The following is a 24,069-nucleotide window of genomic DNA, read 5'->3' on the forward strand; positions in this document are numbered from 1 at the left end:
GGAAATGGAGTTTATCGCCGTGTGAGCCACACAGCAGAGCGGAACCTTTCAGTATTAACATGAACCAGCACTGGTACTGTAAGAGCTTTATTTGTCAATTGTTTTTTTCGGACATAAAAAAGTTTCAGAGAGAGAAAAAAAACACTAAAAACAGAAAGATGCTTTATAATTAAAGGACAGGTTCTGACGTTTTGAAGTGAAGTTCTGTGTAGAAATGATGAACAATCAGCATCTCACCTGTTGTAGATAGCTCTCTGAACAGCCTCGGTGTGGAGAAATGAAGGACTGATGAGTTCAAGGCTAGTCTGAACAAATAAGTGGACAAAATAACAATTAAAGCCCTAACATTTCTTCAAGGAATGCATGTTGCTCAGGGTTTCAGACTAAGATCGTCTTATGTTGACAAAGAATGATGAAATACCCCTTTAGATCAAATCCTAAAAATATTGTTACACAAGATCTTAGACCATGTCAGAAGATCTTGAGCAAATTACTTATTTACCCCAATCAGTGTGAGTTACAGATCACTCTCAGCTACTACCACATCAAAGTTTAGCTCAGTATCTGTCAAGTTGAGTTACAGCCATTTTTATGTTTGCTAATGTTGATTAGCTGAGGTGGCCATCTTGAATTGGGTTAACTTCAAAACTTAATCAGTTGTAGATGAACATACAATAATTATTTTCTGAAACTTTCAATAAAATCCGTCCAGTGGTTCATGAGATAATTTGCTAACAGACACAAACGCACAAACAGTGGAGTTATTTTATGATGGCAGAACTTGTTTTGAAAGTGGATTCGCTCAGAAGGTTTTAAAGAACTAACAATAACAAACACAGTGAAGTGATTATGTAGTCCTTAACCAACTCCAGTCTTTGAAATTTCATATTGGTTCATTTAAACAGTATTTTATAAACCTTCACACTACAGTAGGTTTTCCATTACATGGTTATTTTGACTAAATCTTATAATTTTCCTGCAGAAAGTGGCCCCAGGAGGCACCGGAAGTGCTACAGCTAGCTGCTGCCGCCGTTTGCTTTTGCAAACAACCGCAGAACTCTACGTAAACAATCATGCAATGCAAAACTGATGGCGGTGTAAGGATTTATAAAACAACGTTTGTATGAATTCTTATACAATTTCAGAGTTAAAATGACAGCAGTTCACTTTGGTCTCAGTTGCATTCTGACTAGCCGTTAGCTCATCAGTCTTGTCAGAACTGAACTCTATTTCTCCAACCTGAGATCATTCAAAGAGCTGTTTACACCATGTAAGATATGATATTTATTCATAACTTTTCCACAGAATGCAACTTCAAAATGTCTGAATAATCCCGTTTGAACAGAACAGAGCAGGACATCAATGAGTAAGATTGTCACGATGCTTTTCCATCACAGTTCACAGTCTGTATCGATAATGTCTGTTTGTCGTGTAGGTATGGAACAAGAAGCTGCCAACGTCCGAGGGTCACGGCTGGCTCCATGCGTCTTTTCTGGACTTGATTCACGTTGGAAGTGTTTTCGGATCGTGTGTCCCGCGATTCCTTGGAGTCCACTTTCTCCCGGCTAAGAGATCTTTTCAAAGGTGCCTGCAGGAAAGAGATTGAGACAGTTTAGTTAGTGAGGCATCAGAGAGGCTCATCTCCTCTCTGCAGCTGCTTCCTTCACTGTGCCGAAGCAGCAGGTCGGACACAAAGCAAACGTCACCAAAGTCCACCCAGCGGAGGCTCGAACGTGCCGCGGCTTGTTTGTAAAGTTTGTACAGAAACAAAGTGTAAAAACAACAATTTGCTCCTGTTGACAGCGATTCTGGTCTCTGAACAGTTGCCAGGCAACCAGCAGAGACTCCAGGAAGTTCCCGCTCGCAGGCAGAACGCCGCTCAGCACTTCTTCGTCCACGTTTGTTATCAAATTAAACAAAGACGCACAATGAGACAAAAGGCAGAATCGTTGCTGTCACTTATTGTTTCCATGATTGTCATCCGTTCCACCAGTCAATGTTCAGATGAAGTCGACCGGTCCGATTATTTTTTAATTAAGAGAGCGTTTTGGAGCTGAAGGCGCCGACTGTGTGCAGGCGGAGGAAAATCATGCTGGACGGTTTGCCTGTGAGGCTCCACTTGTTTTATTTTCCTGGTTTGCTGCCTCTTCCTCATTATATTGTAAATGTTCTTTCTGTTAGATTCAGAGTTTGAGGGCAAAACAGAGTCAAAAATAATGAAGAAGGATGTCGTAAGCAATAGAAACCTTTAAATTATTGCAAATTCTGAACGGTTCTGGTTACATTTCACATAATATTGTAAATAAAATATATTAAAGTTGATGCCTTTAACTGTTTTTGGTTACAGTACCTGATTGAACTCCTTGTTTCAGAACCACGTCCACCATCTCAAACACTTTCAAGCTACTAAAATTACCTCAGCTGAGGAGATAGTGCCAGCTCAACAAAAATTAAAGGGTTCAGGTCAAAAAAACACAAGTATTTAATCAAAACGAAGAGCTGGTTGCACAGATGAACAGCAGAGATTTTTCGGATAATGTGCAATGAGTTCGGTTCAGATTATTCCTGCAGCTGCTGTTCACTCAGCGGGGGGGTTTCTGCGCCGAAGTCGCGTTCGTTCTCACAGCTGGAAACAATAAGACGGGCGAATGGCGCAGCTGTCTACGTCTCACCGGAGGGGAGACATGATGCAAAAAGAACAGAGTGGAAAAAAACGGCACCTTTTATTGTCTGCAGGATGAGAATGGCAGACGAGACTACTCGATCGATTTCGCTGTTTACTTACACAACATGGATTTGCTGCGATGCTGTCCTTTTACACACATCGTCTAACTCGGTGATTTTACTGCGAAGCTGCCAGGTAAATTTCTCCAAGAGGTCTGGAGTAAACGCAGCCGACTTTGCTGCTTGATTATGGAATAATAATAATGAAATGAATTATTATTTTGCTCAATACTGTAATCACAGATATTGAAAATGAATATTCGGAGCTGCAGCTCATTTAGGAAGAGAGCTGAGAGCACGCACACAAAGTGGAATAAGACCCAGTTTTTGAGATCGCTTAGAATAAAAATCGAAACCACAAATTCAATTTCTTGCACAGCCCTACCAGCGACGCCTGCATTCCCACTCATAACTAGAGCATCTCGTGTGGAAATAGCTGGAGTCTGACTAACACACACACCTCTGCTGAGCAGCTGAAGGTTGCGTCCCTCCTCCTGCACCTGCAGCTGCAGCACCTGTTGCAGCAGCTCCTGTCGAAGCGTCTCCTGCACCAAACCCATCCTCTCCAGCTTCTCTCCATTCAGACGCAACAGAGCCCGACCTGCGGAGCGAGAGCACAGGGACCAGGAATGAATGGGGGGTGGAGGGGTGGGGGGGGTGTTCATCCCGTGCTCGCGAAACATGCGGAGCGACCTGTGATGGCGTGCTGGGAGAACGCCTCCACGTAGGTCAGGTAGTTGTGTGGGCAGTGTTTCTTCAGCCATTTGCAAACGTCTTGTTGTGTCCACAGCACAACGGGGCGGATCAGGCTGGGCTGAGTCGGACTCGTGTGATATATTCCATAATTGTCACAGGAGCGATACTGCAAATAGACGGAAAGAGAGGAGGAGTGCACGTTGAAGGAAAGGTTTTACATTTTTATATGCTGCGTGTTAGTCTTAATGTCATTATTACCCACTGCCAAAAGGCAAAAGGCTGGCTGTTTGTGTGTGTGTGTGTGTGTTTGTTAGCAAAAAAGAGAGTGATTCCCAACACATACCACACATTCTGCCACGTCTTTGTCCGCTGTGGGCTGAAAATGGGTCTGATAATATTTTAATGCTGTGTTAGTGCAGAAAACTCTAAGAACAAACAAGGTAATAAAAGTGCACATAAATCAGGTAAAATTTAGATTATTAATATTTGTTTTGTTTTCAGAGCAATGGGGTATAAGGTGACTCCCAAATGCAACTGATAAGACTATTTAATTTAAGTCTTTAATTATTTATTTTATCTGTTTCTGAGAAAGGTTTAAGATTTATTTTGAGGTTCATTTAGGGTCTCTTATTGCCCTGGCAGTCTACTAAACCTTTACAGCTGCGGGGCAACTCTGTATTTTGATTGTGCTTTTCCATCCATCTTTTTTTTACCCGCTTCTCCTTTCCGGGTCACGGGGAGCTGGTGCCTATCTCCAGCAGATTGTGCTTTTATTTATACAAGAAAAAATATATACACCCAATAACATAAAACTGTAAAGCATATTGACAGTGGGAGCAATGCGTTACACAAACACTCCTCACGTTCAGGGGGGGAAGCTGCGGTTGAAACTCAGCATCTTTTTGATGTTATCTTTCAGCCCGATGCTCCGCTTCCCTTCATGCTGCAAACACAGACGAAAGCACAAAGGAGGTCTATTTGGAGCAGTGAATACAAGAGTCACTTAAACGTGACGTGACGCAAACCTTTTCCTTTATTTCATCAAAAGTCACAGTCCTCCTGCTGGGATCCAATCCTCTAACTTCTAAGTTGTGAATTTCAATTTCAAAGTTTGACTTTTCATTTAGTGAAGTAATTGATTCATAATTAAAACCAGATCCGATGTGTTTAAGATGTTTGCAATCTCCCAGTGCCCTCTTTAAAAAAACAAAAACGGACATTCTTGCGACAAAAAAGATCTAGCTGATTGTCAAAGGTCTAAATCGTATTTAATCAGAGTTTTTGTGTAGCTGAAACAAAAGACAGAGATAAAATGGAAGCGAAGCAGACTGACGCAGAGGGGAAAACTAAACAAGAAGAGAGCACGTAGAGGAAAAGCTGAAGTGCAGAGGCAGTAAAATTACTGATCACATTCTCCAGCGCAGAGTAACTACACAAGACTGATTAAGTTTACGTTCCTTGAGACAAAAATAAACCGAGCACCACATTATGCGTCCTGAATAGGAAAGAAGCGAACAAACAATGCATTTGGTACGACTCTGTTATCAGCCCGGCCCAGTTCTGTTTGCAGCTTTGGCTCCGGCTCTGCTCACAGGGTGAAGACAAAGCCGTGGGCTCTCTGACTTGTAACCAAGGGCTTTAAATGAGGCCAGTTCACAGCAGAAATGGACTGCTTCTGTTCCCGGCACTGCCTGTGTGAGCTGAGCAGACAATGCTGCATCAGATAACAAGAAACTTTAATTTCAGCCGGAACAGAGGGGCAGCCGGACACTAATATGTCAACGTTTCACATAAAAATGATGAAAATTGAAAAAGGCTTATACAATTTATTACTTTGGAACAACAATGGAGGAGTGGATACTATCGGGCGCTGGGTTTCAGAGTAATTTCTGTTTCTTTTTGCTCTCAGTAAACAGTCGGCATTGGTGTGAGTGTTGGAAGACCTGTACTATTTAAAGCCAAGCTGAAAGGCTGAGAGAGCCCGCTGTCCCGCTGGGGGGGGGGGGGCAGCCTCCATTCTCCGTTAACAAAGTGCCCATTTGCAACAAAAGATGATGACCGGCCGCATTTGCCAGACTTAATTTTTTTCTCCCATCTGGATTTCTGCACAGATATCAGAGCAAAAAGGGGGCTGATCGTGGAGAATCAGGAAAGAAAAAAATGTGTTTAATTGGATTTTTTAAGTCAAATTTGTGTCCAAATGCAGTAAATGCTGTTTTAGGGTATTTTAAAAAGAACAGAAAGTCGACGCACAAATGTATGGTCAGTATTACTCAAATTTTATATTTTCAATCAAATATTTTGAGTCAAATAAGGGAAGTTTTATGCATTCTGAGTGACTGCAGTTAACCAGTTAATTAATCCATTAACTACAGAACTCCATGTAAACAAACATGTAATGCAAAACTCACAGCAATGTAATGGTTTATATGTGAAGTTTTGAAGACTGGAGTTGGTTTCAGGCGTCTCAGCTGCATTCAGACTAGCCAGTAGCTCATCAGTCCTTTCAGATCTAAACTCTGTTTCTCCAAGATGAGGTTGTTCAAAGGTCTCTCTACAACAGGTGACACATTAATTGTGCATAACTTTCCCACAGAACCCCACTTCAACAGGGCAGGAACGTTTCTTTAGCGGTATTAGGAGGAAGCTTGTATGCAGCCACAGTGCTTATCAGAAAACACTGACATAAATCACAAAAGGTGCCAGAGAGCTGTATGAGAGGAAAGTTGGGTTTGTCCTGACATCTGAGTGTAGTCGGACGCTTTTCTACACGACGAATCTGCAGCACGTCCTGAAAACATGTCGCTGTCTCCACAATGAGTGCCTGCCTCATTTTACTCCTTCTTGTGCAATTTATTTTATGTTTGTTCATTTATGTCTGTACGCTCTGTGAATAGTTGAAAAAAGAAAACATCAAGTCTTCAGATTAAAATAACTGTGTGTGGTACAAGAAGCAGCTCAATTTCCATCTGAGCTCTGTTGAAGGACTTTGCTGAAGCATTTGTAGTCCAGACCTGATTATTTCCTCCACCAGGAGCATTTTCCAGTTTGTGACTCCAGAACTGAGACCACTTTTAGTTTTCTTCACTTCCCAGACAAGTGTTTAACTTCACTGTTGTGTCTAAACTAACTTCTGTGTTGTTTGTTTTGATGTAAATGAATAATCAAGGAAGTGTCATACAAACAAAGAGCTCTGTATCTCTGACTAACATGAATGCAAATGTTTCGTTTGCTTGCACACACTGTCCTATTCATGTGTAAACACAGAATTGGATGCATCTGGCCTCTGGTGTTTCTGTGAGGTATTTGTCCCGCAGCATACAGACACAACTTGTAACCTCGACACCTTTTATGAATCCCATTTATGTCCTGACAAAGAAACACAGGCCGAGTGCCCACACACAGCAGCAGCCAGCACCAGCGGCCGCGCAGCTACTGTGATTCCAGTTACGATTTGAAAGAAAATGCCAGGAGTTTTCAGCTGCTAAACAGCTGCAGTATAATTAATATAATGAGGCAAATGTTTCCAGCCAAGTAGAGGGGCTCAAATTTGCATTTGAAAGGCTCAGACTGTTTTATTCTGACAACATATTGAGAAAAGCTTCAGAAGTCTCACTGAAAGGAGCGTCTCTAAAAACTATGGAGGTCAGTTGTTACAGAAAGACAATCATCTGTCTAATGAGGGCCTTAGAAAGGCTGAAGTTATGTTACAAAGTTGGATTATGAAATGTAGTTTTCAGATAACAAACAGTGGTTCAGGGCCACATTGAAAGGCTTTTACCGGCTGCCTGAGAGGTGCTGGAACATGAAGGAGTTGAGCAGCTCGTGCTAAAAATGGATGTAACAGCTTCTGTCTGTAAACTGGGGTCTGGAAATGATCATATTTGTAGTAAAACAGATAAAAAGGGAGAATTACCGTAGAAAACAACCTTCCCCTGAATCCAAATCTTATTCCAAAAATAAAAATCCTACTCATCTTAATATATATATCATTACTGGGACTTCTCTGTTTACTCAAACAAAGGGAGATTACCATAAAATCAGCTAAATATCTAGCTGTGGCACATGGATATAAATAATGCTCTCAGTTCCTCACACACTAACAAATCAAACACCAAAAGCAACTAGAAAGTCTCTGATGACATCCAGAAGGGTGGCAATGCAGCTTCTGCCCAAAATTAAAAACAAGCGTCGATTTTCTTTGATAAAACACCAAAATAATTTGGGACTCACTTTTGTAATAATCTAAGCTGACAAAACAACGACATTTTAATGTATAAACCGAAGTGTAAGGAGAACCAAGATTGGCTGCATATCCTCTATGAGAAGAGTAAAAATACTGTAAATAAGAAGAGTGCAAACAGTTTGGAAAGCTCAGAGATCTCAAACGTTTGTGTCTGACATTGTCACCGTCTAAGTTAATCAATTTGTAGTAAAATCTTCCAAAAAAAAAGCATCAAATCTAAACTGTGATTGTGTAAAAACTGTTAAAGACACCAAAACATCAGCTCAAATACGTACGGTCCAACTCTCTGTGACCAATTTCAACACTAAATTGTGTTTTTACTGTGAAGTAAAGATAAATGTAAGGAAAATGGTAGGTCTTATGAAGAGTGGATTCCTAATTCACTCTATAAGACCTACCAGCAGGTACACTTCAATATCATCTTGCTGAATGAAGGAGGAACTAATCTCTCCTATCTGGCAGGAAGGAACTCTCGACCACATCGTAAAGCTGGTTTCCTGTGTGAAAGGTCGAAGTCGTGCCGGAGTTCAGTACCTGAAAGCCCTCCGTGCCCGGCTGCCGCAGAAGCTTCACTGTTCTGCCCCCTGCCGTTTTCTGTCCCCGCCCGTCATGCCAGGTTAGGTTCCCACCCGTCCGCCGACTCAGCTGGTGCTTGAAGTCCTCGGGCAGAGCTCTGTACTCCACAGCTGGTCTGCAGAAACTGAAACTGGATGCAGCTGGAGAGGCAGAGGCAGAACAATCAGACAAGCCACCCTGCTGGTGGGAGGAAAATAAAAAATAAAAAATAAAAAAGACGTCTGCAAAACTCTCCCAGACTTCAGAAGCGGGGAGTCTGACCTGGACACAGTGTCATTCAGGGTTGATGTCATGATGAAATCTGACCCGCTCCATTAACACCGAGCAGACCCCGCAGCCTGTGTTCAGGTCGTACAATTACCCAAGGAAGCTTTGTAGGCAGATGTCAGAGCTGCGAGACAAGCCAATTTCTCATCATTATGAGGAGGCCTGCAGGCAGACATCCAAGCCCTCTCAACAGCAGGTGGCTTCTCCACATCCAGTAATTAAAGGAGTGTGGAACTACAGTAAACACGCTGTTACTGGCACAGATTCTGGCAGAAAGCCACGGGTCATTACACATTCATGAGACACGCTGGAAGAATCCCTCCCCTCTTTTTTTTTTTAACTGCGTTTGAAAATATGTGCACAGCTGTGTTTGTGACTTAATGTGAACTTCCAATACCTCAAGCTGATGAAGAGACTCTGAAAGGAGAGGAGAAGAAGAGACATTGTCGGAGGTGTGTGTGTGTAGGGGGACTGTTTTGTGAGCAGATGAAAGCGTGTTTTTTAACCTTTTGCCTCCCCTCTCTGTCACTCACGAGCTCCCACTGAGAAGCTGAGCCAAACTGGGTCTAAGCGATCATTAAGGCATCTCAGCATCATCAGGTTATCAGGAATAAAACTCTGCGTGCCATCTTCCTGTTTTTGAACTTCTGCTCAGCAGCACTCCCTCCTTCACAGAGCCTCTCAGTCAGGCTGCTGCTGTAAACACTAATATTCTGCTTTCATTGGCTTAAACACATAATTAAAGCCATTTGTAGGGGCCTTGTTTTCTTTTGATTTCCTCTTGTTTTTCCTCTGGTGGGGGAAAAGGAAAAAAAGCATAAAAACTTCTCAGTAACTAGACTACCAGTAAAGGGAATAAGCTGCTTTTATTAGATTTATCTGAGAGCTCTTTAAAGTTGACTCTGACATGGAAGGCTCCAGAGATGTCTCAGGACTCTTGATCTAATGTAACCTGGTGTTTCAGCACCCTGTCACTGTCCATCAGCACTTTCTAAATAAAATGCTCCTGTTTCCTTCCCTCGGGCCTTCATGTAACCCTGAGTTTAAAATTGCCCCGCAGTTCTGTGTGCATTATTTCCCATACATTGAATGTAACCTAGTTTTGGGCTGCTAATGGAGTGCTTTGACCTCATACCGACAGAGTCTCTGCACAGCAGGCGCTTTGTTATCAGCTGCGAGCATTTACACCCGAAGAACTGGTCCAACAACAACCCATACGTGCTTTAACTCCCAACTACACGCAGTGTGTCCTGAAAATGAGCAAACTCGTGATTGTTAAAAAAAAAAAAAAAAGAAAAAGAAAACTAAACAAACAAGCTTCCTACCGTCCACAGCCATGGTGTTCCCGAGCCGGAGTGGATCTAGTGGCAGCCTCCCATGTCCTCTCCGGGGCTCCTCGGTCCACCTGGCCGCCTCTCGGCTCCCTGTTCGCCGACAAAAAGTTTCAGTCAGAGGCGCTCCTCATCCTCCTCACACCCCCCGAAAGAGTCGCTCGGGAGTCAGCTGTCAGCGGCTGGAGCTGACACGGAGGACTGATCCCAGACCTGCTTCAGCTGGCTCTTCAGGCGAGCCGACGTTTTTTTTCTTTTTTCTTTTTGCGCGTGCGCCTCTATGTTCCCTTTTTTTTATTTCGTGAGAATCAGACGCGCTGCCTTTTCTCAAGAGGATGAGCGCAGTGAGCTCTAAGTGCAGCCCCGGGGCCCTGTAATTAAGGCAGAGCGTGGGGGAGTGAAAGCCTCCACCACAAGGAGGTCCCCCTCCAACACAGGCAGCTTCGGGCTGGACCTCTGTCTCCCAGGGAGCTTCGGCTGCAGGTCCGACACCATCTGACCGCTGCTGAGATGGGACCAGCCAGCGCCTGTCAGGAAACACAAACCACCACTAGGAGTTCAGAGGTGATTTATATCAGTTTCCGCCATAGAGAAGCCATTAAAATAAACAGGCTTGGTGAAACAGCTTCGTGTTTTTTTAACAGGGAAACAAGAAGCCACATGAACCACTTGAAGCAGTAGTTCAGCTCTTTGGGAGCGGGGTCATGATCGTTAATATCTTACCTGTTAGTATGCTGGTGCAGATTCTCATCCAGGACATGGTACATCCAAATAAGGTTAAAAACAAAAACAACTCCAATCAGCACCTGCATCCATGTGACCGGAGTGGCTCATCAGGCTAACAAGGACCCTAATGAGCCTCTACTGTGAGGAGAGTGAGTTTAATCTGCAGGTGAATCCAGCTTACAGAACATCTCAACTTCAAAGCTTGAACCCCACACATTCTGCTTTTTAGATTTGAGAAAGCTCCTCGGATGAGAAGTGAAACATCTTCAGCTACAGAAAAGTTTGTTTTTAACCTTTTTTGGGGTCTTACCTGTTGCAGAGAGCTTTCTGACCAGACCGACGAGCCGGAAGTTAGCAGAGCCAGGACCAAAGTGGATCCCTGCCATCTTAAAATACACTTCCAGTCCTAAAAAGAAAAATCTTGTTGGTTTATGCAAACACTTTTTCTAATCTTTACTTTGCCAGAGAATCATTTGTAAGAGCAAACGGCAGCAGCTGTAGTGGAGGCACTTCTGAGGAAAATCGCTAAGTTTCTGCCAGAATAACGGCAAAACCGGCAGCGGTTTAATATTTATTAAACAGTGTTTGCGTGAATAATTTCTAGCCAGAGTTTTGATCTGAGATCATCTCATGTGGAGAAATATCAAAGTTAGAAATCTTGAAATGTGATTGCACACAATACCACAGTATTTTGTGAAATTTGTAACAGCATGTGTTTAGGATGACTCTCAGCTACTACCACAGTTCAGTATCTGCAGAAATGACTGAGTTAGTCACCGTTTGTTTTCTGATGTCTATTTGATGTGGCAGCCATCTTGAAAGTCAATGAGTTGTTAATGTCTGACAAAAACAAACTGAAGGGAGGAGACTCCAGAACCACCATGAAGTTTGTTTGTTTTTTTAATATTTCAGGTATTTTAGGATTGCAGCAATCCACCTTAACCTTACTCGGTCTAGCTGTGAGCTCATCAGTTCAGTCAAAAATAAACTGTTTCTTCAAACTAGGGTTGCTCAAAGAGCTGTCTTCAACATATAATTGTTTATAATCTGTCCACAGAACTCTTACTTCAAAAGATCTGAACTATTGCTTTAAATTCAGTAGAACAGAATAAATGAAGCAGTAAAAAAAATGTTTGTCTCTCTCTGACTATTGCATCATTATCTGACATCTGCTTACTAATGTTATTGTTGCTGGAAGGGGAACCGGTCACACACACACAGTACTGAGTCTGTCAGGATCTGAACAGTACCCAGGTGAGCAGTTCGGCAACAGACAGACACAGAAACCAGCAGGTATCGATAAGTGGATTTATTTACAGTGTAGTGAATATTTACAGGAGGGAACCGGAACCAGGACCTGAGGAGCAGAGAATGAGGTGAGTCTGGGATCGGTGAGGAGAGGAACAGCAGGTATGGCACAGATATATTCCTGGGGATAGTTCTTACTGAACAGGTCGGAGTCCAGAACACAGAGGAGATGACGAGATCGATCCTTGTCCAGCGGTGGTCCGGTGTAGGTCCCAGAGAGCGAGGTCCAGGTGAGGTGAGTATTTCCAGGGTGCAGGTGAGGTGACGTCTCAGCAAGCGACTGACCGGTCATAGAACCCAGGAGGCAGTAGTTGCAGGAACAGCCAGATTCAGTTGAGCAGGTGAGTACTTATTAGGCGGCCGGCAGTTGAAGGCAGACCAGACTGGTTCCAGATGGGCAGGAAATCCTGAACACAGGTTTGAAGACACCAAGAAACAGACTAGGATTACAACAGAGTGTACACAAATAACACAGCAAAGTTTCCTTCAGGCTCTGCACTTTATCACATGGTAAATAATGCTCCAGCGCTGGTCTGGTCTTCACTGCAGCTTTAAATACTCCTCCACTTCTAATCAGCTAGATCAGTCACAGGTGTGGGAGGAGTGGTGATGAGATGTCCGTACACCGTCTCAGGAGACGCCCACCAGGAAGCACTCACACAAAAACACACCAAAAACACCAATCACCACAGAGTCTTGGTTGCACTTGGTCCAAAACTTTTGTCGTATTCTGAAAGCTGCTTTTTTTTCTTTTTTATTATGTCAGTGTCTTATCTTTAAAGAAGCCAATAGCTTTTAAATAAAAGCAGTAGAGTTGGAATAACAACATTTATTACTTTTACATGCAGAGTTTCAATGTGCGTCTTGTTGTTTTTTTCCAGATCTGATCATAAGCTATGGTTGGTTGTCTGTGACAGCTTGGATAGGCATCAGAATCCCACAACCCTGAACAGGATATGGCGAGAGAAATGATTAAATAATGGCAAAAACAATATTTCTTCTAACTCTGAAATCTTTGAAGCCACATCAGGAAACACGAGCAATAAGGAAAAAGATGCAGCTATACACAGTAACATTAAATTCACATTTTGTAAATCCAGAAAACATGAAGTAAAATAAAGCAAATGCTGGACTTTGAAATTAATATGGTTACAAAAATACACTTGATTAACTGCTGAAATGCTCAAACTTATTTGTATTTAAAATGATGTTTGAGCAGAGGAAAAGCAAGTCTTTGTTAAACGCTCAGATATTTGCTGCAAGACGTAAACACTGAAGACATGTACAGCATCCTATCTCACCTCTCTTTGAAAGGTGTGAAGGTGGAAAAATAGTCAAGAAAATAGCATTATTTAGTTTACATGTAAAGATATAATAAACTACCTGACACAAAACTGCTACATGCTGTGAGGCGACAGCGCTAACCGCTGCATCACACTCAAGTAGGCCATTAAAAAAACATAAAATAAAAAGTTTTGCGATGCGTGGAGCGTATCCTAATGTGACAATCTCCTGCTGAGTTCAGCAGATCTCCACCGACATCAGGAACGGCTCTAAAGCCGGGCTCCCTGTTGCTTCAACTGTTGCATCATGTGGTAAATGTTCATTTGAAATGATTGCACATTAGTTACCATCATCTGCCAGGCTTCCTCACACACTACACTCCCACACACACACATACGCCTCTCCGCCACCATCCCCACAATAAACAAAACAAAAACAAAAAAGCCCTGCAAGGATCTTCTTACAGTATTTACTGCTGGTGACGACTGCAAAGGATTATAATGATTTTCCGAAACGGTGGTCGCAGCAAAACATCGTATGTTGTTTCAGTTCTACCAGAAACTGTTTCAACCCGGCTGACTGGTTCAGATTTAATTGGCTGCCAGAGCGCAGATGTTTCCGAGCATCAGAGCCTTCTTAAACTTTAAGCATGGCCACGTTTGGCCGGTTAGAGCACAAAAACATGAAAGGACGGCGTGATTAAACCGTTTCCACAGGAGAGGGCATCAAAGAGCCTCAAACATTAGCAGTATAGATTCACGGCTCACACTGAGCTGCAGCTTTTTGTTTGAAAATTTAACTAAGTGATTTTTTCTTTCTTTCTTTTTTTAAAAACACTTTTTATGGTGATTTTCATTTAGATCCAGGAACTCTGACCCAATCACTCAGGAGTTTCTGAAGGTTTTTGACACCAGAAGGGGGCAGTGTAATTATCTGTACAGAGTCACTTTGTCCTGGGCGTTGGTTCTGATTTATCCCTGATTTAACACATTAAACCAGTTAAAAGAGGACATGAAAAGTTCAATCAGAGAGCAGGTGATGATGACGATGAGGTCACCACTCTCTGAATGGTTGTGGCAGCAAACAGTTAAACAATTTAAGAATTATTTCAGTGTCACCGACCCAGGGTGTACCTCGCCTCTCGCACCAGCTGGAGATAGACACCGGCTGCTCCACGACCTGGAAATGAAAGTGGGTAAAAGAAAATGAATGGATTTCAGTGTCAAACAAAAAATAAATAAATAAATATAGAGATTTCACCATCTAGAGTACATTATAATAAGTAGTTTGAGATTTTATAAAAGACCCCCAGCACATTAAGGACACTAGAGTATTTCTGAGGTGATAGGAGCTGTGTCACTTAAACACGGAAGACAAGAATCTATCCTTCCATTTTCTGTGCGCCCTCTGTCTTCTTCAGGGTTGTGAGGAAGACTTGAGGCTTTCCAGTCAACAGCTGGGGTCTCAGACGGGTCACCAGCTCACACCTGAGGTCAACTTATTGTGTCGTTGGATCGCCTGGGCCCAGTGTTCCCAGTACCAAAGCTGACTTTTCTCATTCTTTGAATGTTCAGAGAAAGAATCTCTGCTCCTGTATGATTCTGGTTTTCCTCACACACCAATGTTTCACACACTCCTGCACACATGCTTCACTGACTGACACATTTATTGATATTCACCTGGGTTTATGCAGCTAAGTTAAAAACTAAACTGTATTATTTTTGCTTTAATAGGGCGTGCATGTTCCATGTTCATTCAGGCTTGGAAATTTGTTGTAAGAACGGAGTCCTCAGAGAAATCCCATTCATGAACGCCACACAGAAAGGCCCAAACTCGGAGAAGTGAACCGGAAACCACAGCTCTGAAAATATTATACGTAAGTTTGTTTTCTTTTGTTTTTAAATAAAACATTTAGGGTTTAAAAGATTTGTTTCTGGTTTTACTTTTAACTTTTACAGAAATTAAAACTTATTGTCCAGTTTTTCTTCTAACTGGCATCAAATTAAACCCTTTAAAAACATTCCTGAACTGGTTTCAGTTTGTAATAACCTTAACCACTTTGTGTTTTTAATAATTACATTTGTTTGCATTTGCAACCTGTTTTTATGTGAAAACCTTTGAAACATTTTAGAGAAAACTCTATCTGACCATCCTTACTAAAGAGTGTGTGTGTTTGTATGTGTGTGTGTGTGTGTGTGTGTGCTGACTGTCTCCAGATGTGTCCACACTGCCATCCGTCTGACAACAACAAACACACTCACCTCCTCGCTAACCTGTGAAGTGTGCCGTGACCCCGCACACTCCACGTGGCCACAACACGACGTTTGTTCAGGCCAGAATTTGTCAAATATAATGACTGAACTCGTATGTTGATGTGTTTGAATAAATTTATCCTAACGAGTGCAAAAAACTCTGAAAACAAACATTTACTCCTAAAAATGTCCAGGGGAGTGTAAAGCTAAACAGAACGTTCTTATAATGCATCCACCTGAACAGGAAACAAGCTGTTTTTTACACATCTGAGAAGGATACACTAAAACAAACAACACAGACACAACTTTAAACATTGGTTTTCAACATTTTCATCAAAACGTACTTAAAAGTTATTCAGATGAAGAAAATGTGTATGGACTTCTTTTCAATGTTCACTCATAAATGCCTAATCTGCTTAAAGACTAACTGATAAATTAGCAAACAGTGTCTAAAATGTAGAAATTGGCAGAAAAGAGAAAAATAAACATGAGGCTGGTTCAGTTCTTGGGTCGTGCTCCAACTCAGCTACAACAATGCGAGCCAACAGCGCCATCAAAGTGCTGCTAAAGCTGCGCGGCTCAGTAAGTTTGAACTACCTGGAAACCAAAGACGCAGATAAAGTGATTTACAGGCCGGCACAGAATTTGGCCCACTGGTGTTAAAATCAAACAGACACAATCAGAAACAGGAAGCACAAACAAAAGTGCGGCTCCCCATCTGCTGCACAGGCTCTCGTCCACTCGCTCGCACTCGGCCTCGCCCGGGTCGTCCTGAGGAGCCGTGAGCTCCACGGGCAGCCCTGACGTGCAGGTGAGCAGAGGCCAAAACAGTTGGGACTGTGTGATGGCTTTCAAGGAGCAGCCAGGGTGGGGTCGCCTCCGTCCTGCAGAATAAAGCTGCACTTGTTTGACGGCAGCAGAACTCCAGCCCGAGCCTGGGCGCTCTGCGCTCTGCAGCGCGTTCTTCACGTGATACAATGAGAGCTTGTTTACAAGTCAGGAAGCCTAAAGAGCTCATGGAGAATATGTAACAAACGCACACACACCGTTTGGTGTGTGGACCGGTTTGGGTGTTTCCAAGCGAGCGAGGTGTGATCTGGTTAAAGCAGGACACAGGAAATGAGCCTGCACCTAAAGCAGCTCCATGAATAATCGACACATGAAAACAAGAATCTGATACAAAAGTTCCTGCAAAACATTTCTCAACACCATGTTCAACACGTTCATGTTCAACAACATATTGTATGTGTGAACCTAGCAGTGGAAGAAATGACAAATCATCTTTTTCAACATTTGATGACAACAGCTTTTATAAACTTTTACACTGATTTCAATTTTATATCAGACAGTTATTCTGGCAGAAATATTACGATGTTCCTGCTGAAAGTGTCCCAGGCTGCACCGGAAGGGCTACAGCTAGCTGCTGCTGCTGTGATTTGTGCTCAGAAATAACCACAGAATTAGACGTAAATAACTGCTGAACCGACGGCAGCGTAAGAGTTTCTAAAAAAGTGTTCACATCAACCGTGTTTTAGATTGGTGGCAATCCACTTTGGTGGAGCTGCAGCTCACCAATCTGATCAGAATAAAACTCTTTCAGAGGCTGTTCAAATCAATCAATCTTTATTCCAGACCAAAAGGTCCATAGAAAAGGTAAAAAAAAAAAGGAAAAATAGGAGAAAAATAATAAAATAAACATGACATTCACTGAGTCACAAATAAATGATGACACCAATGTTTCCACAATCTTGAGAAAAATCTCACTGTACTAAAAACAGGATTTACTAAAATTGCAATTATATTATTGCATGACACAGATAATCTACACATACATCTATACATGAGATTCCTGAGCACAGCTGCACATGTGGGAACATCATTATGTACAAACATATGGCTAGCACTGCTCCATCTAGGCACTCTGAGTAGGAGCCTCATGCCGTCATTGTAGGCCACATAAAGTTTCTGCAGGCTACTTTTGTTGTATCTTCGCCACAGATGGGCCGTGTAAAGTGAAGTGCAAAAAGCTTTAAAAAGAGCTATCTTCACAGAGGATGAACACATACTAAACTTTCTGACCAAAGTATTAGCTTGTGCATATATCATACAATACTGCCTACGAATGTCACAATCATCAGACAGGTCATCAGTTATGTAATGTCCCAAATATTTAATTTCATTGCATCTGTTGAGGACAATGCCAGATAAAGAGAAGTCAGGGGTTATCAGATGCTTATCTGCCCTACTTCTAACAATCATAACATTGCTTTTCTTAGCATTATATTTGATGTCAAAGTCACAACCATATTGGGAACAGACCCTTAATAGTTGTTGAAGGCCAGCACTATATGGACTTAAGATTACCAAGTCATCTGCATACATTAGGTGATTGATTATGCGGTCACCAACTATACAGCCTGTTTTACAACAATTCAGGCGCGTTGATAGTTCATCCATGTAGATGTTAAAAAGGTAAGGGGACAGTAAACTTCCCTGCCTTACTCCGTTACCAACTTTAAACGAATCAGACATTGTGTTGGCCCATTTTACAAACATTGATTGTTGACCATACCAGTAGACCAGAATTCTAATTAGATATTTGGGTACACCTCTGCTTTCTAACTTGCCGAACAGTTTTTGGTGATTCACACGGTCAAATGCTTTAGAGGCATCAATAAAACACATAAATACTGTAGTGTTGTGCAAATTATACAAGTCTAAAATCTCCTGTAGTGCAAAAATACACATGTCTGTGCCATGTTTGGGTTTAAAACCGAATTGATTATCGGAGGTCAAGAGAAACTCTTCCAGCCTATTTAAAAGGACTCTTTCTAAAACTTTCGACAGACTACTAGCTAAAGCTATGGGTCGATAATTCTCCAAAGAGCTAATCTTACCTGCTTTATCTTTAATAATTGGTACCAAAATGACAGATAACATTGAAATAGGTAACAGACCATGTACTAGACAGCCAGTGAAACACATAGAAAGTAATGCGCAAAGTTTCTTACTTGCATTTTTCAAATGCTCGGAGGAAATGTTATCCATCCCACAGGCCTTGTTGTCTTTCAGTGTCACAATTGCATGATATATTTCTTGTGGGGATACGTTCACATTCTCATTACTGTGAATACTTTTCATTTCAAAAGTGTCACTTTTGACACAATTAAACAGTGCACTGTAGTGCTCCTTCCATAACTGAGTGATTTCTTTTACACCACTAACACCGTCAATAGTAGCTGGAAGTGATGTTTTGCAGTTATTTACTTTCTTTATTTCTTTCCAAAAGTCCTTAACATTATTATTTCCTAACTTTCTAGCAAGAGAGTCAGACCTCATAGTATTTTCATTTCTCCTTATAAATCTTAAAACATATTTAAAATTAGCATTTGCTTGTTTTTTGTATTCAAACAAGGGGCCATGTCTCTGTTTACCTGAATCAACCCATGCTTTAAGAGCCCTTCTGGCCTCTGCATGATGTTCTCTTACATAGTCGTTCCAGCCTGGCTTGGTGCTATGTGAGCTGGTTTTATGCAGTGGCTTGCTTGAGGTAAGGAGGGACTTCACAACATTCTCATACAAGGTACATAACTCAATACCATGTTGGGGGTCTTTACAATTCATATCACGGCACGAGATTGCTCCCTTTGGCAAGTATATATTGCTAAACATGTTGTTCGTTCGATAACAATAATCTGATAGATCTTTGTCAGTCAAGTTATCCCATGCTATTTTTCCTATGCTTGTATTATAGTCTGCAAGCAGAACAGAAGGTATGGAATTCATGGTTACACATAAGGAAAATGGTATATGATCACTGGTGGCAAATTCATAGTTGACACGAATGCCCTGGATGGAGTCATGAGCATCAGCTGTACAGATACAATGATCTAACCATGAGGTTGTATGCCATGCATCACTAATATAGGTATAACTGTCATTAGGCAAAAGCACCTTACTAGAAAGAATTAAGCCATTGTTGAGACAGAATTGCATTAAATGCTTAGCAAATATAGAATGATTATCTGTGACATCTGCATTTAAATCCCCCACAATAAAAAAACAAGTAGATGAATTATCTTGTATAAAAGACATAATAAAAGACAGTCTATTAAGAAATTCATCTTCGTTTTGAAGACATTCATAAGGTGTGTATATGTTCAGAACAATAAAATTTTTATCTCCACAGGTGAGCTTAAGTCCAATGGCCCAATCCACATCCAATCTAATCACATTAACCAGCTGATCATATTTTTTGTGCCACAATATTGCAACACCACCGGCTATCCTTCCCCGAATTATTCTGGTGCTAAGGTCGGTAGTGGATTCACCAGCGCCATAAAAGTCTTTATGTATGCAGTTCAGCTTCTCCAGGTCCTGTTTAGCTAAGAATGTCTCCTGCACACACAGTACATCACAAGTCTCCAGTAATTTGTCCACCACAAAGCGACGCGCTCTGTCTGTTTCACTGTGTCCAACACGCAGACCTCGCACATTATATGACACAATATTAATACCAACCATTTATTGATCAGAATCTGCGTTTATCTCACCCATAGCTCAAAGAGCTATGGGTGAGATAAATGTTTATAACCTTTCAACACAATCCTACTTCAGAACATCTGAACTGCCTCTTTAGGTCAATCTGTACACATAAGCTGCCCCACTCTCCAGCACTTTAAATCAAGACCAATTTCTTTCTGTTAGACCTCTTGACAAGCTGATACTGTCCCCACCACTGCATTATAATAGACTTTAGCACATTTCATATTTACTGTTAAATTTTCATTTTAAATATTGTTCTTAATGCACAGTTTGACTCTGAGCAGCACGTAGGTTAACTTCTGTTGTTTTAGATGTGCTATAAAATAAATTGAACTTGATACTGGAGAATGTACAACCCATTAAAATGCTAATTCTGATGTAACAAAATAAAATCAGCCGTTTCATCATTTCACATGAATTTTTAGCAAAAATGCATCAATATTTCAGCGTGTACTACAGTTACTGTGGGGGCTTGAGATGTTGTTAAATGATGCCCATCTCAGATAAAGTTAAATATAGTCAGGGATCCTTTACTCACCAACAACAATCACTTTATACTGAAACCAGGACAATCATGGACAACTTATAATGGTAATCCCAAAGGTTTTATAGGGTGACACGTAAAACTTCAATGACCACCAGAAATACAAGTTTGGACATTTTGTTGGTGTTAGAAATTTAAAATAAGAGCGTCTCAACGTCTCCTCTCAACTTTAGGTGTCATTAAATAGAGAGGAAGCAGAAAGGACCCAAATGTAAGCTCAGCAGGCAGGTAGATGAAAGTGAAATAACTTTAAATAAAACACAAGGCTTTGCAAATGCATGGAGTCCAAAACCGTTAAGCTAGAGTATCATTAAATCGAGCGTGACAAGAACAAAACCCAAGACTCTCATCACTCATCCCCCAGTGTGGGAGGACGAGACGACAGAGTCTGGAGGTGGAGGTGCTGTGGGAGATAATGACAGAAACAAGACAGGTGGGATGATTAGTAAATAAGGAGCAGGTGTGAGGGGTGGAGCAGAAAACAAGTCTGATCAGAAACCCACCAGGGAACAAACTGAAGAAATGGAACGAGGAGAAAACAAAAAGATTGTGCTGAACGTAACGAAAGCCGGCAGGAAACTCATCAACTGCAAAATCATGAAAATCAGACTCAGATGAAACCAAACACTAAACAGCTTCTGGAAATAAAACGTGGACAGAATCACACCAGACAGCAGAACGGAGCGCTGAGCTGGTAGGTCACGTGGAGATGGAGGAAACAAGTGAGCATCAGGAGTAATTCACCTCTAAACTCCTGTTTACATACAATTCAATAAAACCTTTTACAGATCACTGTTTGTGTAGCACAGAGAATGAACCAAAGATAAAATGAACTTTTACAAGAAGATTAAAAAAAAGAAAACCACAAGGAGTAGTGATGAGGACCAGAGTAATGAATAAAAAGGAGAAGAAAGAAGTAAATATTGGGGAAAGAGATGAAAACGGAGAAATCAGAATTCAAAAAGCCAGGAACTCCTTATAATGAAGACAGGGAGACAGAAGATCCCTTTGAAGAACTTCATGGTAATTTTTATTCACTGTCCATATAAAATTTAGCACTAAAACATACTTCTGCTGCCACATACCATTAAATAAGACGTTTCAGGTTTTAACTATCCACCAGTAATCAATAGCATTTCAGTATTTGAGGTTTGGTGACACAAACATGCATATTGTCTGATTTTATCAGTAAAAATAACAACAACAAAGAATATGGAGCTTTAGTTTGGGGTAAGGTAAACATTAATGTGTGCAGGTTTTTATAGTTTCTGTTTTAATTTCTTTATTTTTAAGGTTATAACTATAAATGTTAAATAAATGTATCAAAACCATGTGACGATAAATGTAATGAAAACAGATTTTGAAAATTCAGTTGAGAGAATTTACAGAAACAAGAACAAACTCTTGCCACGCTCATTAAACCTTTTGAAACCTGGTACAGTCCTATAAAAGGATCTGTTCTTCCTTACTTAATAAAAAGCACCAAAAAAGATCAACAACACCTGACAGAAACGTGGTGAAATTAAAATTAAACGTCAATTTATTATCACCCTCCCACCATGAAAGGTCGTCATCAGTGGCTGCACATCCACAACTGAATTCAAGATGGCCACCACAGCTGATCTGTCTTACTAAACACAAAAAAACATAATAACTCTGTCAGTTTTACAGATACTGAGCTAAAGTGTGTTGTGGTAGTAGCTGAGAGTCATCCTCATTCCGTACTCCGAGCCCTGACAGATCGTGTTAAGACTTTATCATACGAGCTGACAGGTGATGTTGTATGAGTTCCTTCAACGAATGAAGGACTCACAAAATGGTCTGCATCTTTTATAGTTTCAACATTATTCAGTCTATAAATATTTACCTCCACTCAGGAGGTCGTGTTTTCTGTAGTGTTGGTTGGTTTGTCTGTCTGTCCATCTGTCAGCAAAATTACTCTGCAGCCGTTTCACTTAGGAATGTCAAACTGCACAGCTGGACACCTCGTGGGTCAAGATGATCCCTGTGGATTTCAAGGCCATCAAAGGTCAAGGTCGCAGGTGACCCCTTTGTTAAAACGTTGTTTGGGTTTTTGTTTTTAAGTGTCACTTATTCTAAAATCTCACGATATCTAAGAAGAGATGGAAGTTACTAATGAAGTGCCCCTGCAGTGGCTGGACTGACGTGTTTGTGACGATGAGTTTGTCCAATTAAAGATCAATTCAGATCTGTCCTGTTAACAATCCACCAACCCTAAAGCTTCATAAAACTGCAGCCATTTGAGCTGCCTGTGAATAAACGAGAACGCTTGGTAATCTTTACATCCGCCAAGGAGGTGAAGTTTTCAGTCGGGTTGGTTTGTTTGTCTGTTAGCAAGATTATTTAAAAACTAATGAACAGATTTTTAGGAAATGTTGGGGTTGTCACAAAAAACAATTGATTAAGTGTTGGTGGTGATCTGGATCATGATCCAGATTGTTCAACATTTCAATGCTGTCAATGACCCCTCTGGTCCTCTTGGTTTGTGCTCTTTTAGTGCTTCTAGTTATAAATTAATGCTGTTCAGATGCAATCCCTAATCTGACTGAAGTGAGGAGCCATAAAAAAGTTAGATGCAAATACACAAGGAGAAACTTTGTTTTATTTAAAGGCTTGGATTTAAAAAAAAACATCTAAACTATGTTCCATAATGTTTGAAACTAGTTACAGGAGTTTTAAATTGACTCTCTATGTCGCTCCGTCTAACTGGCCTTTAAGTGGGAAGGGACGTCTGTGTGGAATAATCGGGCTATAAGCTCTGCTCCTTCACTCCAGGCGGTGAACTTAGGGAAAACGGCACAAAGGCTGGTGTTGTGAGTGAACAAGTGGGCGTGAGGGTCAGAGCACTGCTGCATGGGTGTGTGCTGTCACAGGCTTTAACGCGGAGTGTTTGTTTTTGTTTGCTCCTGTTTTTTTGGAGGTTTGCTGTGAAGTTGGGGGGGTGAAAAAGGGTGTTTCACAGATTTCACAGAGCCCAACAATGTCCCCACAGCTAAGCCAACCTGCCATGAAATATGAATGTGACCTCCAATACAGATTTTATACAGTAAAACATTTCACGAGTTGCTAAATGACACTGAAGACTTACACCAGTTTGACCCTTTAAAGTTTAGGGGGGTTCCTGAAAAAAATGATGTCTCAACTTTTGAGGACATTTAAAGCATACAATAAAAAACAATTTAAAAGGTTGAACCTCATGTTGTTGTTATTTTTAGTACCTTAGACCTACTGATTTTAACTCATGTTTATTAGTACTGAAAAACAAATCTAAATTGTGTCTCAAAAATATTGATAGTTTACATGTTTCCAATGTGTTGTTACAACATGTATGCACTTTTGGATTTAAGTGTACGCATGTTGCAATATTCCTTTATTTTTTACAATATTTGACCTTTATGCTGTATGTTATGATAGAGAAAAAAATATTTTAGCTGTGGCATGTTCATCTGACAAAACCCTGAGAACACTGTCTTGGGAAAGATGTAAAAAGTACAAAGTTATTCTTTGCTGATTAAATTTTAGGTAACCATATGGCTCCAGTACCAAATA

General features: G+C 41.1%; 1 protein-coding gene across 1 annotated transcript; it reads right to left on the minus strand.

Annotated features, from left to right (window-relative positions):
- Positions 1 to 71: 71 nt before the first annotated feature.
- Positions 72 to 10,120, minus strand: samd10a (sterile alpha motif domain containing 10a). The gene is made up of 5 exons (XM_017409366.3): positions 9,835 to 10,120; positions 8,201 to 8,382; positions 3,418 to 3,586; positions 3,185 to 3,325; positions 72 to 1,588 (listed from the first exon to the last, which is right to left on the minus strand). The coding sequence occupies exons 1-5, from the start codon at positions 9,845 to 9,847 to the stop codon at positions 1,566 to 1,568; spliced, it is 528 nt and encodes a 175-aa protein (XP_017264855.1). The 5' UTR covers positions 9,848 to 10,120; the 3' UTR covers positions 72 to 1,565.
- Positions 10,121 to 24,069: the final 13,949 nt, after the last annotated feature.

This window comes from Kryptolebias marmoratus, linkage group LG8 (assembly GCF_001649575.2).
Source record: "Kryptolebias marmoratus isolate JLee-2015 linkage group LG8, ASM164957v2, whole genome shotgun sequence".
Taxonomy (NCBI): Eukaryota; Metazoa; Chordata; class Actinopteri; order Cyprinodontiformes; family Rivulidae; genus Kryptolebias; species Kryptolebias marmoratus.

Bases quoted from the DNA above. Each gene is read 5' to 3' on its own strand.
- samd10a (XM_017409366.3), bottom strand. The intron at 3,587-8,200 runs GTACTGAACTCC...GTCTATTTGCAG, and splicing joins CGGGCACGGAGGGCTTTCAG to TATCGCTCCTGTGACAATTA. The intron at 3,326-3,417 runs GTCGCTCCGCAT...CTCGCTCCGCAG, and splicing joins CTCCCAGCACGCCATCACAG to GTCGGGCTCTGTTGCGTCTG.